General features: G+C 36.3%; 1 protein-coding gene across 2 annotated transcripts in view; it reads right to left on the bottom strand.

Annotated features, from left to right (window-relative positions):
- Positions 1-1,572: 1,572 nt before the first annotated feature.
- The window catches only part of METTL25 (methyltransferase like 25), a 45,259-nt gene continuing 28,258 nt past the window's right edge, over positions 1,573-18,573 (bottom strand). For both annotated transcript variants that reach the window (XM_088165012.1, XM_014888747.2), the window contains exons 7-12: positions 18,411-18,440; positions 17,255-17,328; positions 15,076-15,169; positions 4,112-4,186; positions 3,415-3,486; positions 1,573-1,842 (exon numbers count right to left, since the gene is read on the bottom strand). In XM_088165012.1, the coding sequence (XP_088021138.1) occupies positions 1,756-1,842; positions 3,415-3,486; positions 4,112-4,186; positions 15,076-15,169; positions 17,255-17,328; positions 18,411-18,440 (432 nt within the window). In that variant the 3' untranslated portion in view covers positions 1,573-1,755. The remainder of the gene's footprint in view (positions 1,843-3,414; positions 3,487-4,111; positions 4,187-15,075; positions 15,170-17,254; positions 17,329-18,410; positions 18,441-18,573) is intronic.

The following is an 18,573-nucleotide window of genomic DNA, read 5'->3' as shown; positions in this document are numbered from 1 at the left end:
GGAACACTTCAGTAATAATTAGTCATCATGTCTTAGCAGAACATAATATAATAAAACCTATTTTCCTAGGATTTTTGTTCACCTTTTTTCTTTATAACATCATGTACTTTAGATTGCCTTTTTACATCAGATATTATTGCTTTTTTCCTTACAGATGCTTAGAGGTTAGGAAAGGATTTTCTTTCTTTTGATTCCTCTCCTGGGAAAAAAATTCAGGAGCTTGTTAGTTTCCTCAGTACTCTTTGTATAACAAAAGGTGGCATATATGGAAGGCCTCATTTTTCTCTTAGCTCTATTGCTCCAGACATGCAACTTCTGCTCATTTCCTTGGGCACTGAAGATGTTCAGCAGCTCTAAGGATTGAATATACTCAGACCAAACAAATATCAGAAGCTCATACTGGAACCATGGAATTAGTAAGAACTGGACTGTTATAACAGTTTAACTGGACTGCTATAACAGTTTAGACAGACATAAAACCAAAATCTTTCTTCCAAGTGAATACATCAAGAAAGATGTGACTTGTTAGAAAAATGTATTACTTCTCTTTTCTTGAGTGGCCATGTTCACAAGCTCTCATTATATTTTGCAAAGTGCAACAGAGTAGGATCCATTGCTACTCACATCTCAGTCTCAGTCTAATTACTGTCACTATACAATTAATATAAAAATATTTTTTGTTATTCTCATCTTCCATGTGTATTCTCCTCTTTTTTTCTTTCTCCCCCTTTTCTTCTTCTTTAATGCTGTATTTTATTATTTATTTGTTGTCTTTTTTTTCTGTGTACTAGTAGTTAATTATATTTTACATAAGCTGGAAAATTCTAATAAAAGCACTAGGACTTAGAAAATAAACTTTTCTCTTTTTTTAATTGATGGAAAATCTGCAAGTTTAATTAGGCAACCCAGTGAGATAAATGCATCAACAAATAAATTTCCCACTCATGAATGCAGCACAGCTAACAAGAAACTGCCTAGGAAGTTTCAATTCATTTGGGTATCAAAGTATTTATACCCAACAGATTTGGGCCAGATAAGAGCTTTCCAATACAACCCAAGGATTACAGAGTGAACCCCAGCAGGGTACCTGATTCCTAAGCACTGGGAAATCTCCCACTGGTTTAGAGCACACACATTTTTCTTTCAGAGTGACAGGCAAACAAGTGCATGCCAGGAAAACGCCTGAAGGAAGAAGGCGTTGATATAAAACTGTCCTTTGCAGGTAGTCACTACTTGGGCTCTTCTATGCTGCTCTGTAAATAAGCTGAAGAAGAGGTAGTATGAAGATTCTATTTAGTCTATGAGCCTGTTGTTTACAGTGCAGGTTATTTTTCTGTTTATACTCTGCACCATCTGAATCCAGAAAAGAAAAAAGTGAGCCTAGTCTGAGACTAGTCACTGGTAAAAATTAAGGTTGAGATTACAAATATCAGGAGAAAGGATACACAAGTGTAATACCTTAAAAGGAAGAAACATAAATGTTATTTTAAATAATAATAACATAGTATGGGCCATAACATTTATAATAAAATCAGATGTTCAACATTAATAACTGACATAAGGAAGCAATCATATTTATAAAGAAGATTTATTTCTGAAGATTCAAACAGGCATTGCACTTTTTTCTTTTGCATCTGAAAAGCAAACATTTTACTTGAGGAATGAATTAAAAATAACAGAATAAAAGGGAGGAAATAGCACTATCAGTTCAGAATTTCCAACCTCTTTGCAATTTGCTTCCACTTAAGAACATGACTAGTTCTTCAGAGCAATAACTGCATAGCATCTGGGGGACTTCACAGGATCAAATAACTTCACAAGTCCAGACCAGGCAATGTTTTCCTGAAAATGATATATGATTGAAGTGCATAAAAATGTGTTTGACTTATAAGTTAAAATATGGTAATAGGTACACATTTTGAAATACAAAATTGAAAATAAATAGAATTATCCTGAAGCAAAGTAAGAAAACCACTTATCTAATAAGAAAATTGGGGGAAAGTTTGTTGTGAAAAAAGGACACCCATAACAGGATGTATTTTAAAGTAGTTTAATTATTTCTAGTGCTATCAAGTGATAGCTTCCCACCTGTTTCATTAATAAAGCTTTGCTTTTTGGCTGAACTAGAGCAAAGAAATTAAGGCGCATGTCATACTTGTTTTATGCTGCACATTCTACTACTGAAGCTAATTAACTGACTTCAAATTAATCAGGCTGGCTGGATCTGGTCATCATGCTGCATTTGGCTTTCTTAACTTTTACTTTTCTTTCTAAACACATTTTGTAAATCAATCAGTACAAGAGTAAATCCATGCATATATTACATTTAGAAAAGGTGAATTAGTGCTATATGCAGCAAGTCTTATCTCCTATCTTGGAAATCATACAGATTTCTATGCAATTTTTAACTGGTTGGCATTTGGGAAAATACATCATTATTTAACTATTTTAAATTGCCTCTCTGTAAAAATACCAGTTAGAACAAAGCACACATTTACTATAATTCAGTTGTTCCAAGTGCATCGTGACAGAGAATAAAGTGAGTTTTCACTTATGATAAAGTGGAGCTCTTAAAATGAAAGGTTTATAGAAGAAAAATACAGCTATTCATATGAATGAGATTAAACTTTATTTTAAAATTTTATTTTGACCATGGCCCAGAGCAGAAGCTGGATGATGCGACCATTTCCGCCTAGGAAATTATTATTTGTGTGAAAAATGTTTATTGGCGCAGAAAAAATACTACCACTGCTTTCAAGTTAAGCAGGCCAAGCTCAAAATCAGTGTTAGAAGAAACAGTGTAATAATGTAAGTCATCATGGAATAAATGTAGTAGCATTTGCTTATTATGTCCCAGATCTATACTTGTAAAATATATCAGGCTGCATGTTAGTCAAATGTACCTCAGCTGACCCATACAGTTAGAAAAAGTGCACCCTCTCTCATTATTGATCTTAATTAAGAAACAGTAAAATAAAATCATAAACATTTTGGATTTAATTCAAAATTTTTAGAATTATATGTTCCAAAGCACATTAATTGGAAGTTCGTGTATTAGCAGCAAAATATTTGTTTAGCATACCCAAAATTTTTAAAAATTATTAAATATCTCATTATGTTGTATAAAATGAGATTTGCTACATCTTTGATTAATTTATTTTTACTATCTATTGACTAGTAATTACCATACAATTAAAAGAGCATAAACTTTACTGTTGTTGCTTTGTTGAAAATAAAAACATCTGCTGGGCATATGTTTATACTAAATGGAATGAATGCTTATACTTTTGCAAATATGATGAGAATAATAATTCTGAAACAGAGACTTTTTGTCTGCATAGTAATAAATTGACTGAAATAGCCTCATTTCAGTGATGTAGCCTTTAGGAATCATAAAAGAGAATGCAAAAATACCTGCTCCTTGAGGTAGCAAAGACGATCCAGAAGTATCAAAACTTCTATGCAAGGAGCCAGAACAACCTTCAGCTGAAAGAAAGATTAGATGCTATAATCCTTTTGGGAAAGACAGGCAATACACTTCCAAATGGCTACATTTCCTCAGAACAATTCCAGGAAGGTCAATCATTTTTTAGGGTTTCTGCTGTACAAATGTCACCTTGCTAATTTTTCCCTATGGGATGAACATCTTCAAAACAGATTATATTAAAGATCAAAAATACATGTAAAGCCATAAAGTCAGAGAACTATTTATTTATTTAGTTGGTTTTCAGACATTGTCCAACAAGAAAATAATATTAAATGTAGCAGAACAATTTTAAAGAGGGAAATAATGAATTTTAATAAAAAGAGTTTTTTATTAAATAACTGCATGGAGACCAGTCTAGATTTAAAAGGAGACTGACATTCCATTTTCCAGTGCAATAGTCCCTCTTGAAAAAGAATCCTCCATGTGTTCACTTTATGACTTTACTTACACCTAATATAGTTCTGGAATAGGATACGCTCCAAAGTATGGAATGGGGAACTGCTTTGTTTTTTGAGATTGCATACCACAGTGTAAGACAGTCTACCTCCACATAAAACTTAACAGGGCTTTGTTCTAGACTAGCACATATATGCAAGGTAGTAATATTAATCCTATAACTTTTACCATATTAAATGCTTCAAGCTCAATCATTCTGTGCTTGTACTTTTCGTAGTAATCCATTATACAACTGTCTGGGAGCTGCAAGGGATTAAACAAAAAGATATCAGTTATTCTAGTTACTTTTTCAACAGAACTTTAGAATTAAACATTGTCACACTAAAAGAATCCATGTTTCGTTTTTGAAATTAGCACTTCGCTAATATTTATAATAATTTTCCAATAGAAGTTTCTCAGTTCTTATTTACAGTGACTGTTCTTCACACAGCAGTTTCCACTGGCCTGAAATACTGAGATATATTCATTATTCAGAAAGCTCCAGCCATTCTTAAATGAGAATTAAACAGTAAAGTGGAGATAACATTCTCATTTCCTTTCCATGTACCTTATCCCCTCCTCACTCCCATGCCCAAGAGATTTATTTAAATAGCTGAGAATTAAACTCTGGTGTGAGAGTAACATGGATGGTATTTCATATTCCAAAACCTACTATCAGATTCTGGAAATAATGCTTTGTTTCCCTGGGCTTAAAATTACCTATCTTTAAAACAGAACTTTCTCTATTTACTTTGAACTACTTCATGTTCCCTCTCTTCCCAATCACCTGATGTGAGACTGCCAGCACTGCCACCATGACTGTAAATGCTGCGATTTGGGGCTGAATTTGATACACAGGCAGTTCAGGATTTGACCAAATCTTTTCAGCCCCTGCTGGCCAGTGCAGCAGAGCATGTGCTGCAGCTGTGACCACGACTGCTTTTCACAAATCATTTTCTCTATAGGGCAGCCAGACCACCACATCTCCTGGCTTTTGAAGGTCATGATGTGTCTGCTCTTCTGATCACAGTCCTGGACACTGAACAAGACACTTGAGCTGGCTACGTGAGGAACATGCCAAAGAAATGGGAAGTAGGATTGCAGCATTATTGCTGATGGAGGCTGCTGGGAAGAGCAGAGCTGAAAGAGCCTGATGCACTTCTGCAGTACTGAGAATTTTGCAGTACTGCAGTACTGCATACTGCAGTATGGCTGTTCTGTCGTGGCTATGGAATTAGAGAGTCCAAACAGCAGAAAAGGAACAGCTCTGACAGACATGCAGATGGGGCACTGAGTGACATGGTTTAGTGGTGGACTTGCAGTGTTAATGGTTGGAACTGCTGCTCTTAAAAGCCTTTTTCACACTAAATGACTCTATGACTCTATGACAAAAGACAAGGAAAGTTGAAGTGCTTAATAAATTTTTGCACATTTTATTAGAAGAATCATCTGAGAGCATGTGGCTAATACAGTTGCAAAAAAGTAAAATCTTTGTTTAAAATAGGGAAACAAACCAGAAAACATATTAAAAATATATAAATTTTTAAATCAAGTGAGTATTATAAATTTTATCCTGGGGCAGCCAAGAAGGGACTGAAGTGACCTCAGAACTACTACTCACTGTCACTAAGAAGTTCTCAAAGAGGGTATGTCAGACAGATAGCAGATATATGTCTTTTATTATAGAGCAGACAGTTCAGATTCAATGCACCGAAAAAATGGAACAAATAAAGAATTTAAAACCACTGAAAGATAAGCAAATTAGTAAAAATCAACATAAATTCATCAAGAATCACAGGTCAGTCTATTTCAATTGTAAGGAGGGTAAAAAAATTCATGACAGAGAAAAACAACTGGTTCTCATATATTTTGATTTCAAAAAGATTTTTGATAACATTTCCCATAATAATTTTATAGGCAAATTTAGGAAACAAGCTTCAGATTGAAGTACTAAAAAGTGAGTAAAAACTGCTTGAATGAACATAACCAAAGTCTTTGAGCAACTGAAACGACCTGCTGACTGGAGGTCCATTATGGAATGCAGTACTTCATTAAAAATCCAGACAATAGAACAGAAACCACATTAGCTAAGCCTGAAAATGTGCAACAGGAAGGCACTGTCAGAACTTAAAATAACTTTCAGAAACTGGAGCATTGCTTAGAGAAGAAGTTTGAAATGCTGTACAGAAAAGCAGAAGGGACTAGGCTCAGGCAGAAATAATCAGCTGTTCAGGACGGGGAGCAGCAAATGACAGTCTGGAAGATAGAGCAGATCATAAGCTGAGTGAGAGTCACAGTTGTGCTACTGCAAAAAAAAGCAATCACCATTCTGTGACATGTATGGGAGAGCAGCCTGCAAAGTGCAGGAAGTAATCCTTCAACTTTGGCAGTGGAAAAGCTCTAACTGGAATACTGCATCCATTTTTGGGCATCAGATTTCAAAGAAAGAAATGAACTGTCTGAAAAAGCCCGGAGAGGGAAAATAGATCAGAGATCTAGAAAACATGACCTATGAAGAAAGACTCAGAGAACTGGAACTGATCAGGCTAAATGAGACAAAATTGAGAGTGGGGATAATAACAGTTTTTACAAGGCTATCACCAAGAAATAGGGAACAGTTTGTTCACTGTGTCTGCAGTGGGTAGGGCAAGAACTAATGGGCTTGAATTGCAGAAAAAAAAAAAGTTAGCTAAAAGCTTGAAGAAACATTTTCTCTTAGAGGTTAATTAAGGACTAGCAAGCTTGTCAGTCTTCATCACAGGAAGCTTTTAGATCTGACAAATACTATTTTCAGGAATGATGCGTAATTCTAACTCTGCTTTAAAACTTTTGTAGTATTTCAGTCATATTTTTTTAATTTAGAAAGTACATTTTCCCAACTGCAAAGGCAAGGTTGAGTAGTTTATCCGGCAGTACTAATGTGGACTAACAAGAATTTTTTTGGTCTTATTGTTATTTTATTTTCTGTGAAGCTGTGCAATATTTTAGAGTTCTTTTTGTTTTTCTCTTTCCCTCTAAACAGTCAACCCAACCAAAATATATCAGTCACTAAATAAACAAAAGAGTTTATTTAACCTCTGCCCTATAAGCTTTTCATTTCAACTGAGTATTAATAGGGTTTTAGTATAATGGATTTTTGAAATTACAGGCTATTTGGAATTAAGATACTAAGACTTATATTTGGAAAAATGTGATCTTGAAACCTTTCTGCCTTTGCTTCCTTTATGTTCTCCATTTTTCAAGATGAAGCATTCAAATTAGAACAAAAGTTGTGAAATGTTTGGCAAATAAAAAGTGGGTCAAAAATGTCTCTTGTACACTGCCATACTCAAGTATGTGCTTTTCCATTCCTTCCCTGCCTATTACACATTCTGACTGAACACATCCTGCTGTCATGGATAGACTAGGTACTATGCCAAACTGTGCCTCAGATAAAAGTCTGGTGACTGAACCAATTCAATGCAACAGCTCAGCTGGAAAAGAGAGAAAGTGTGCATTGAAAAGCATTGGTAGAGAAGGGCATGAAAAGGGTAACTGGTAGTTAGCCATGTGGTCAATTTATTGGAAGACAACTAAAACCCAGGTAACATTGGTTTTGTCTGAAACTGCAACAGCTTTCCACCTGCCTTTGGTACCTAACACAACCTTCAGCTCTCCTTCCAAGTAAACTAGGAGTAGTTTACTCTTGGCATTTTTGAAGAAGAATTGTACTTCTATATGCAAAGCCAGCCCCATTCAGCTACTGAAGTTGTCCAAGAAACTGTTCTCTGCGTTGTTAACTCACTTGTGTACCCCCAAAAAATTCTTCATATATAGGTACTGAATCTTTTTCGTACATTTCGATGTTGATACAATGAACATGAAAAAACTCAAATACATGCATTTGTCTTAATAATGACTGCACTCAAAGATTTAACTTAAGTTACTGACACTCAAGTGACCTTCATTTCATTTTGGCCAGTGTTTCTTCCCTGATAAAGCTACAATGTCTCCTGGTCTTTATCAGGTTGTGAACAATAGGACCTCGCCATCACCACTGTGATGGTGGTGCAAACTTCATTTTGAACTGATTTCTTTGTGGATTGATGTGGTCACTCAAACAACTGAAAGAAGCAAGAGGACCTAGCAAGGTCTCCGGTGACCTACCTGTAACAATACCATATAGATATACGATATCATAAATACCATATGATGGACATGGCACTAAACATGAACCATAGGACTGACTGATCTGTTGTGAACACGGTGAGACTGTTCACAGAGCTCTGAGAGCATATGAGATACCACATACCTGAGCACACCCACCTTGGACTGCAGTCCCACAGGCATGCTGATAGAGCACAGGCTGAAAAGAAAATATTCAGGCCCAAGGTGTGGGGCAATTACTGAAACCACACTTCACATTTCTTCAGAGAGCCTTTTTTCAGAGCTGAATCCTTTCCTAGACTAAGAGTATTTTCACTGAATGAAAGTCTCTTTTACTGTCCAATGCTGCACATGTCCTCCAGAGAAGAGACAGCCTCAGGATGCTATTCCACAGTCTGTTAGATGCAATTCCTCTTTGCTACCTCAAAGGGACTGCTTCTTCCTGCACTGACTGCACAATTCCATGTTTCCTCTCTCTACTTGTACCAGCACTATCAGGAACACTAACAAGAATACAAGAAAACTGTAAGGCAATCCTTCTAGCAGAACAGTGTCTTAGATCAGTTCAAAACATTTGGGAGAACATACTTAAAAGGAAATTTTACAACTTTTCCATGACTAAGGCAGTCAAAAATAATGTAATATTATATACTGTAAAATAATGTAAAACAGATAATGAAATTACTGGGAGACTTAAGAACCTTGTTTAAAACAAAGTTATTTAGAACTTTAAAAACAATCTTATTTAGAACTTTGTTTAAAATGCATTTCAAATTAATGCAATCTATATTATTTATAATATACCTAACTGAGTTACGAGTCACATCTCTTAGGACTCCTTTTCAGAGTAAAATGCTACAGTACTATAACTGGGATAGTATTTTGTCTATGTGAAAAACAGTTATGCTTAAAAACAGCATTATGTGCTTACACTTTATAGAGTGCTATGCAAGTGTTACCTGAGCTGTCATTTAGTACTTCCCCAACTAACAAAGGAAACAGGAAGTCTGTGAGATGAAACTTCTTCTGTCCAAGAAAACACTGAAGAAAGTCAACTCTTCAACAATTGTAAAATGCATTAAGAGTGTAAATCCATGTAGTACCTTCATTTTTTGACTGTTTAGTCTCAGTTAATTGCTGTACCAGGATTCAGGGGAAAGTGGAGAGCATTGTTTTGGCTTTGGCTCTGTGTTTGCCCAATGGCTGAACACAATAAAACATATCAAATTACAAATATTCTTAGCAAAGACAACCAGTTTCAGATATTCACTATCATTTCAAGATATTCACACTGATGTTGGCTGTGGGGTAGACATAAAGATCATAATAAATTTCAGGCTAAAAGGCCCTCTCTTCCCCAGTTTCTGCAAAAATTCTTTTTAGCTCCCAGTACAACTGCATATATTCAGGTTAGTTCATGTCTTAATGTATTACACAATTCCACTACTGACAGTTTCCCAGTCTTAAGTGAGTGGCTTTTCAACACTTCTTAAATCAAGAAGAAATTTAAGCCATACAGTAAGCTTCATGTTATCTCCATTTGAAAACTGCTTTTTATGATATCCCACTAATCACTGCTGAGGAGAATTTACAAATCAAGGACAGACTATAGTAAGCTAAGAGTAAGCCATCTCCACTTATTAAATATAAAAAACCCACAAACTTGTCTGATGAAAAATAATCAATTAATGAAAAAGAAAATATTTTTGCACAATTCTGATTTCAGTATTGTCTACCAGCTTTAATGCTCAAAGTTAAACTGTCTGGAGTTTGAAAAAGCACCAAGTCAATAGATCCCAAAGGCTGTCAGACACACATCCAGACCTTAGCTTTGTAAACACTTGCTCCATTTAATCACCTTAAGCTAGCCCCTATGAAAGATCTTTTGCTAATCTAGCCCAGTAAGAACAAGACACCAGGAAACCTAGAGTTTTGAGTTTTCTTTCTTAAAAACTCTAGAAATACAGAAGTATTTCTATGAGGACTTTTTGCTATGGCAATGGTATTTGTAGCACTTATTGCCTTAAGCAGCAATCAGCTGCGTTAATAAAGACATTTTAAATGCATTTCCAAAGCAGCTACAAACAGCTGAAACATGTTCTAAGCTGAAGAGGAAGGAATTGCTCTCACTGCTTGAAAGAAAAAAGACCAACAGTATCAGAGGGGCCAGCTACTCTAGGAGAGAGGACAGGGATGAATGCTCTATTCTCCCAAAAGAGGGTTCCCTGTTTACATTAATTAGATAAACCGGTGAAAAAAGGGGAAAGAAATCTTGTGATAGAAAGAATTTCTCCAAAATCTATGTGACCCTTAATGCTCTGTCTGTACAACACAGAGTCTATAGGAACAGAGTGAACTATGACAAAGAAACCAGTCAGGAACAAAATACTGCTCTGGTATGTATCAAGACCAATTACTACAGTCCTGTGCAGGGGTCTCTAGATATCACCCTCTACAAGCACAAAGGAGCAGCCTCACTTTCACAAGCCCTTGTCCTCATGGGGCACTTCAACCACACCAGTATCTGTTGGAAGGACAATACAGCAGGGCATAAACAACCCAGGAGGTTCCTGGAATGCACTGATGAGAACTTCCTTCCCATGAGATAGGGGAGCACATGCTGTCAATTCTCACCAATAAGGAATGCCTGGTGCAGAATGTGAAGCTCAAGGGGAAGTCCGGGCTGCAGTGACCATGAAATGGTGGAATTCAATGTCCTTGGGGCAGTGAGGAGAGCACACAGCACACTCATCCTGGACTTCAGGAGACCAGACTTCTGGGATCAGCTTGACAGAGTACCATGGCATAAAGCCCTGGAGGGAAAAGGGGCCCATGAAGGCTGGTTAATACCCAAGGGTTACCTTCTCCAAGCTCAAAGACGAAGTCTGTCAAAAATACCATGAGGTCAGCATGGATGAACAATGATCTTCTGGCCAAACTAAACAACAAAAAAGAAGGCTACCAAGAGTGGAAGCAAGGAGAGGTAGCCTAGGAGGAATACAGAGATATTGTCTGAGCACCCAGGGATCAGGTTAGGAAAGATAAAGCTCTCATAGATTTAAACTTGACTGACATCAAGAGCAAGAAGAAAAGCTTCTATAGGTACATGTGCTCTCCAGAACAGGGGACCAGTTACACAGCTTACAGAGAATACTGAGATATTCAACAACTTTCCTGACTGAGTCTTCAACAGCAAGTGTTTGAGCCACACCACCTGAGCTGCAGAAGACAAAGGCAGGGATAGACTAAATGAAGAACTGCTCACTGTAGCAGAAGATCAAGCTCAAGAACATTTTAGGAGTTTGGAGATGCACAAGTCCATAGGACCTGATGAGATGTGTCTGTAGGTGCTGAAGGAACTGGCAGATGAAGTTGCTAAGCCACTATACAGCATATTTGAGAAGTCAAGTCAACCATGTGAAGTTCCCATGGAAAAAGTGACATAATCCATAGCTCATTTTCAAAAAGGGAAAAAACGGAAGGCCTGGGGAACAACAGGTCAGTCAGTCTCACCTCAATGCCTCAGATCATGCATCAGTTCCTCCTGAAAACTATGCAAAGGCACATAGAAAATGAAGAGGTGATTGGTGATAGCCAACATGGCTTCATTAATGGCAAATTGTGCCTTCAAATCTGGTGGCCTTCTATGAAGGGGTTACAGCTTTGGTGGATAAGGAAAGAGCAACTGACATCATTATCTGGACTTGTGCAAAACATTTCACATTATCCCACAACACATCCTTGTCTCTAAACTGGAGACCACTTGGGGGATAAGGAATTCGCTGAATGGTCACACTAAAAGAGGTGTGGCCTGCAGGCTAAGAGCACTGGGGCTGTGCAGCCTGGAGAAATGATGCCTCTGAGGAGACTTTAAAGCACCTTCCAGTACCTAAATGGGACCTACAAGAGAGCTGGAGAGGGACTTTTCATAGGGCCATGTAGCGACAGGACAAGTGGGAATGCCTTTAAAATGAATGAGGATAGGTTTAGATTACATAAGGAAGAAATTCTTCACTATGGGGGTGGTGAGCTAATAGCACAGGCTGTCCAGAGAAGCTGTAGATGCCCCATCCCCGGCAACATTCAAAGCCAGGCTGGATGGGGCTTTCACCAACCTGGCCTAGTGAAAGGTGTCCCTGCCCACAGCAAGGGGGGTGGAACTAGATGATCATCAACATCCCTTCTATGATTTTATGATCCATGGCCCACAGAGCAATTCCATTAATTCTGAAGCTATAAGCAATATAACCATACCTGTGAAGCAGTATGCTCATACTAAAAGACCTTTCTCTGCCCTCACAGAAATGAGAATGTTTTGTCAGAAATTCAGTAGTCATGGTTTATACCTCATTTTTACTGCTGAGGTAAAGAGATGTGTGAAGGGAATGGTCCTGTACCAAAAGGCAGAAAAAAGTATTTCATTTGCATCGAAGTGTTTAATTGACAGGCTCTTTCTTCCACACTAAAAAGAAACACCATGAATGGAAGAACTTATTTTGGCTCACTTAACTAGGAAACTTCAGACCTTGAACAGTAATTCTTAACAACGAGAGGTGTAAAGTAATTGATAGATGCCTTTCTTTTTTGTAGAAAAACTATTTTACTACATTGTATCACTCTAACTCATTTCTGATTTCTGACTCTTTTCATAAAGAGTCTGATTCTTGCTTCACATAGGCAAAAACCTCTCATCTATTTCACAAAGGAAAGAAGCAGAGGAGTTTCTTCACATGAATTATTGGCAGGATTCAAGAACTTAATTTTACTTAAAATCAACAGCCAAAAAAACCTTAGTATTTGGATAATTATACCTGATGAATTTTCATCAGTGTAATATTTAGCAAAAGGCACACACTTACACAAATGAGTATCAAGGCAGGTTAGGTGTTTTACATACTTGCACTCTTTATCCTGCCTCCACAATTGTCCAGACTGGAAAATGACTGGATTGCACCAGGGCTACCTTTTGATCCGAAACAGAAGTGTTGGTGTGTATAAAGGAAGCAGCTGTGATGCTTATCATGAACCATTAAGTTTGGAAGAGTGTTTACGTCCCACAGTACAGATTCAGCTTCAGTGATAAAAACCATGCAAGATTTTACCATACATGACAAGCTACCAAATCCTGGCAGAGACTCCTAGAAACATTGCCTCTACTCCTCTATTTTCCTCTCAGTACTTTTATTATCATATAGCAATGAAATTCTTTTAATATTCTGATAAGCTTAGTAAAAGACTGGAGACTCGCAGTTTCTTGACTTCTGTATTTTAGAAAATATTTTTGCACATGTAAAAGAGACCCATATGGAAACAATTTTTTCTCATAGTTCTCTGGTTCTATTACACAGTGTCACTAAGTTTGAGCTGCTTTTTAAATATAACCTAAATATATTTATGCATTAAGACAATGACTGCCTCCATTTTTTTTGTGAATGACAAGGACATTTTTGATTATTCTGGAAGTAGGCTTCATACATGCTTACTCCCACCTTATGTTCTTCCAAGGCATCAGTTTTTGTTCACTGCCAGAGACAAAGTAGACATTTGGTCTATGCAGAACAGCTGCTCTTTTGTTCATTTTTAAATAGAGCTTAAAAAACAAATTCCACATAAATTTCTCTTTGATTTTTGTTGTCTTTCAGAGCAAATGTTTAGGCTCCATCACATTCCTAGCCACGTATTTTTTTTTTTTTTTCTGAAGAGAGGCATTTAACTCATTCTCCAATATTGTGTAGATATAGTGCTGACTCCATAATGAAAACTGCAGGGTCAGAACCACTGTTAAGGGAGCAGTAACAATTTTCCTCTCAGTAATATCAAAATAGCACTGGTTTTGTGCTGCTGCAGATTTCAATATAGCTGGGAAATAAAAAATAATATTGTTTACATCAGCATAAAATCCAGTCTTCAGTATGCAGCCAGCTGCACATAAAATGAGTAGAAACATGAGCAAAAGTGAGCATTTACTTGAATCAGGCCTTTAGCAACCACATAAATGTGCAGCTTGAAGTAGTGTTGACAGACATCTTTGTCTCAGGGCAACTTGCATTCGTCCAGACCCTTCTTAGCAAAAGGCAACATACCTAAAATCAGACCTCTTGACACAAACTTTCTATGCTTATTGGTTTTGAAGAAAACAGTGAACAAATCTACACTAGCAGCGTTTAATCAATGACCTTGTGAACTGATTATTACACAAACAATCCACTATTGCTTCTGGGTGACATGAAGAAAGACATAATTATATTTCTAGTTGAGGTAAACACATCTTGTTAGTGCCTATTCATACAGAAAAGCAAACAGGTAACTACATTTGCTAGATGTGATTTGCCAACTACAGAATTAAACAGAATCCTTTTAAAATACAACACACTTCAAGCATAATTCCTTTTCTTAATGCTGTCAGGATGATTCCAATGTCATTTGAATTTACTTGCTTATTTGGTTTTGCCTGTTTCTCCGAGCTCATATTTGATGTACCTGGCAAATTTTAAGTGATTTTACATTTTGACTACAGGTTTTAAACGTTACTTTACCAAAGAGTGCAGCAACATTTACCTTAAATATTTTATATGTTTGCCACTCCCACTTTTCCTTTGATTGTACTTAATTTGTTAACAATCTATCTAGTACTCTCTAGTGTCTCCTCTGCACAACTTGTTCTCACAACATGGTTGTGATCACACAGTCATAGTCCATGCCTAATGCTATGTTGCCATCTGTTGACCAATTGAGCAGTCGTAGGACTAAGACAAGATACCCAAGAACATAAATAAAATCTCCAAAAGATTTTAAATCTCGACTTTCTATTTACTTCTTTTTCTCTAAGTGATTTAAAATCTTCATGTATTTCCTTAACATTTACTAATCTAAAGATACTAAGTCTTCAAATATAATATTCATACAGCAATATAAGACATAAATCAACTCAAACATTGCATTGTGGTACTGACTTAAGAACTTATATGAATATAACAATTTCATATTGTCACTAGTTAGTGACTCACCTTTGAATCATCCAGTTCCAGCTTTTTCAGAGACCGTCTGACATAATCTACAAAGGAGGATGATTTGGAGAAGGTTTTTCCAACATGTCGATCACTGCAAATACAGTATTGAGGTGTAGGCTTTTATACATCCAACAACAGAAATTCAGGTATTTTTAACAGGAGAAATAAATCAGATAGATGGCTACTACTGCCAAGTTAGTAACAACTTTTCTTTTCCCCCCTTCCACTTAAAGCAATCTAGCTAATACTTGAAGTAACTTCTAGACATAGCAACTGTTTAATTGTATTATGGTTATAATACAGTTATTATTTTACCTAAAAATTTGAGAGATAGTTGAAGTTTCTTTCTAATTTCTTCACTAACATTTTTTATTTCCTTATATGAATCACAAAATTATTTCCACTGACACACATTTCCTTCTGTACTTCTGTATTACTTCCATAATCTACCACAATGCTGCTGTAATTTATTTAACACCAAGCACTGGACTGAGCAAATACTACTTTGCTGGCAAATCCTTTCAATTTTTATTTAAATGATGCCAGAATTCTGTCCTGTTCACAACTCAATAGCTTGGATTTCAAGCCAGACAAAAACGCATATTGTTTCCAAAAAATATGTTAAAATAATGCACATAAGCTTAAAAACCATGCCGGAAGAATGAATCCTAGCAGACCACTCATATTTGTTCTCTTCTCTGTGCTTAAAGTATCTTGGAAAAATAATGCACAAAGTTTTTCTTTAGTCTGAATTCATTTTCTTGACTAAGTCTAACATTATTTCTCTTTTAGATCTGCAGTGTACGAGTTAAATATTCAAGTACAGAATTTTTGCTTCTGAATTACTTAACAAGAAATACACTCTCCCCACACCCTCCCAGTGAAAACATGAAGTATCTTAGTTTAAAACTTTTCTCTCTCTTTATTCTGATCTAAAACTGAGAACTAACATCTGAGGTTAACAGATCTTTTGAAAGATTTCAAAACATTTCACTCAGTGGCAGTTCTAATGCTGTTTTGCTGTCAAGGACCCTCACTCATTGAAAATCATTTCTGTTGTCATAGTTAATATTCACCTAAGCATTTAGGCTGATGCAGTCTGAAAATCAGTTAATGATTATGTTTGTTATGTCACTCCTAGGAAGATGGGCATTTAACATCATGCTCAGAAAATAAAAATGGGGGTGAGAGAGATCTTTCCAAGGTAGTCATTGTGTTCATTAGAAACATATAATCTTAATTTATTCCTCCAAATTATACTTCCTACAAAAAACGAAAAATTTACCTCGTAGTTTTTCTTTGCAACTTGGCAGCCATGACTTTTTGTGTGATATTTTATGCAATTTTAAAATAAAGAAGCATTTCTTCTTTCAGGGATTTGACTTTCTGAAGGGTAAACTGTCTGACTCTACATCTAGCAGAAGTTCTAAGGGTATTTGCATTAGCACTTATTTTAGATCGAGAGCACACTTCTAAAGTTAATTTTACAGTTTTCTCCACCTCTCATGCCTTGGCTCACACCATGAAATAGTATCAGAGCTCAAAAAACGAGTTATTTTCAAACTAAACTGGAAGGTGTGCTTCTGGATGTGATCCAAGTGCTAACAGGCATACATCCCACAGAATAAGATAAAATCTAATCCAACTGCAACCACAGAAGAGTATAATGTAGATGTCAGGTCCTCAGCAGTAGCTTTCCAAATCCCATTCCTACAAGGAAGCAGCACTTGCCAGTGCAGGCTCAAGCTGTGAGTAGCTCTTATGAGCCATGATGGCCATCGAGCTGTCAGCAGTTTTTCTCAGGACAAACAGAAATGCCTTTTTCTTTCTGCAGTATCAAAGCTGCCAGGACGTCTGCATGACAGGGCAGCCCAGGACTGTGCTGACTTTTCAGGGCATTTGCTGAGTATTCTCAGGTGAAGATGTGCTTTACCCATGCACGCAGTACCAAAGAGGGCCTATTTCAGCTACAACTAAAGGAAGGGCAATATATTTGTGATGTGGATTTAGGATGAGCAAATCTATCTTGCATTTTAATACTGATGTGTATATACAACCTGAGGAGACTGATTCCTACATTCTTCTGCTTTCCAAAACATATTTTCTCTGCAACACAGAAGTGGAAGAGAATCAGATCAATCTTTGGTTGGTATTCTGTGAATTCAGAACTTCCTACCTTTTGGTGACACCATAAATTTCTTCTATAATAACCTGAAGAACAGCTCGATAAAACAATGATTCTATAGGCAGCTGCAAAAAAAATTTACAACAGCAAGGATTTAAAATTGGCACTGAAATTAAGATCAGAGTAGCAAAACCATATTGATTTCCTTAACTATTTATTGAGTTGTATACTTTACAATCGGTTGCACCAGATTTAAGACGACCATTTATTAATGTTCTTGCATCCAGTTAAAATTATGTTTTAAAGTCAGATTCTAACATAACCATAAATGCAAGAAAAAAAAACCAAGACAAACCAAGACACTCTTGATGGAAAGAAAGACAACAGAAGAAAATGCACTGTTCATGATCTGAATTCTAATATGCAAAATAAATAACAATTATCTAAGTTGTTTTGAAGACAAAAGCAGTAATTACCTAGCTGAATCATCTGTGGTCAGATGTAGTGTGAACAACGCAAAAAGTACTATGCTAAAAAAAAGATATAAAAAATTTCATCTATTTGGCTATTGAAAATCTGTTTGCATAAAACTAGCTAATGATTGCCAATTAAAAATTCAGAGAAGGATGCTGGGGTCAGTGGGCTTACTGAATATGGAAAGAAGTCTCTCAGCCTAGCCTTTTAAATATTTGCACAGTTGGTGCCCACCATCCCTTAAGGAAAACTTGCACAATAGTAATTCAAAATATTCACAGGGTAAAGATATACAGGGATTAAAAATGAGAAGGATGATATTTCTAACAGGTTCAAGCTTTTGTCATAACAATGTCTATTTCTACATTAGTTGATAAAACATAGGGATAGAGTGATCCAAACCAGGGACATCAGAAGGACATTTGCACTGAATTTATGTATTAGCTGAAAGATAGCAAAGGAAGTTAGGAAGGGTGCCTTAAATTTTAAGCTGTGCTTTTTTTTTTCTCAGGGTCTTAATTTTCAAAAGAAAACAGATTCACTAAGTACAACCACAGCAATAAAAATGTGATTTCATGATGACACATGCTATCTATCAGGATTTGACATAGTATAGGCCAGTATTTCAGATTCCAGATATGCAGAAGTTCAATAAAAGGCCATGGATTAAGAACATTCAAGGGGAAAAAACACATTTTATCTTAGAATGGCTAAAATAAACAATATTACTTACCATTTGGCCAACTGCAACTCGCTCCAAAGCCTTTAAGAGTCAAGGAATTAAATTGCTGATATGTTTATTCTTTATCATAACATTTTATAAACACATTGTATAAAAGTCAGAGGAGATGACATTTTAAAAGATTAATGGTGTGACATAACATGAGCTTGCACAC

The sequence above is a fragment of the Sturnus vulgaris genome, chromosome 5, assembly GCF_052056855.1.
Source record: "Sturnus vulgaris isolate bStuVul1 chromosome 5, bStuVul1.hap1, whole genome shotgun sequence".
In the NCBI taxonomy this organism is placed as follows: Eukaryota; Metazoa; Chordata; class Aves; order Passeriformes; family Sturnidae; genus Sturnus; species Sturnus vulgaris.
This window is presented reverse-complemented; position numbering and strand designations above follow the sequence as displayed.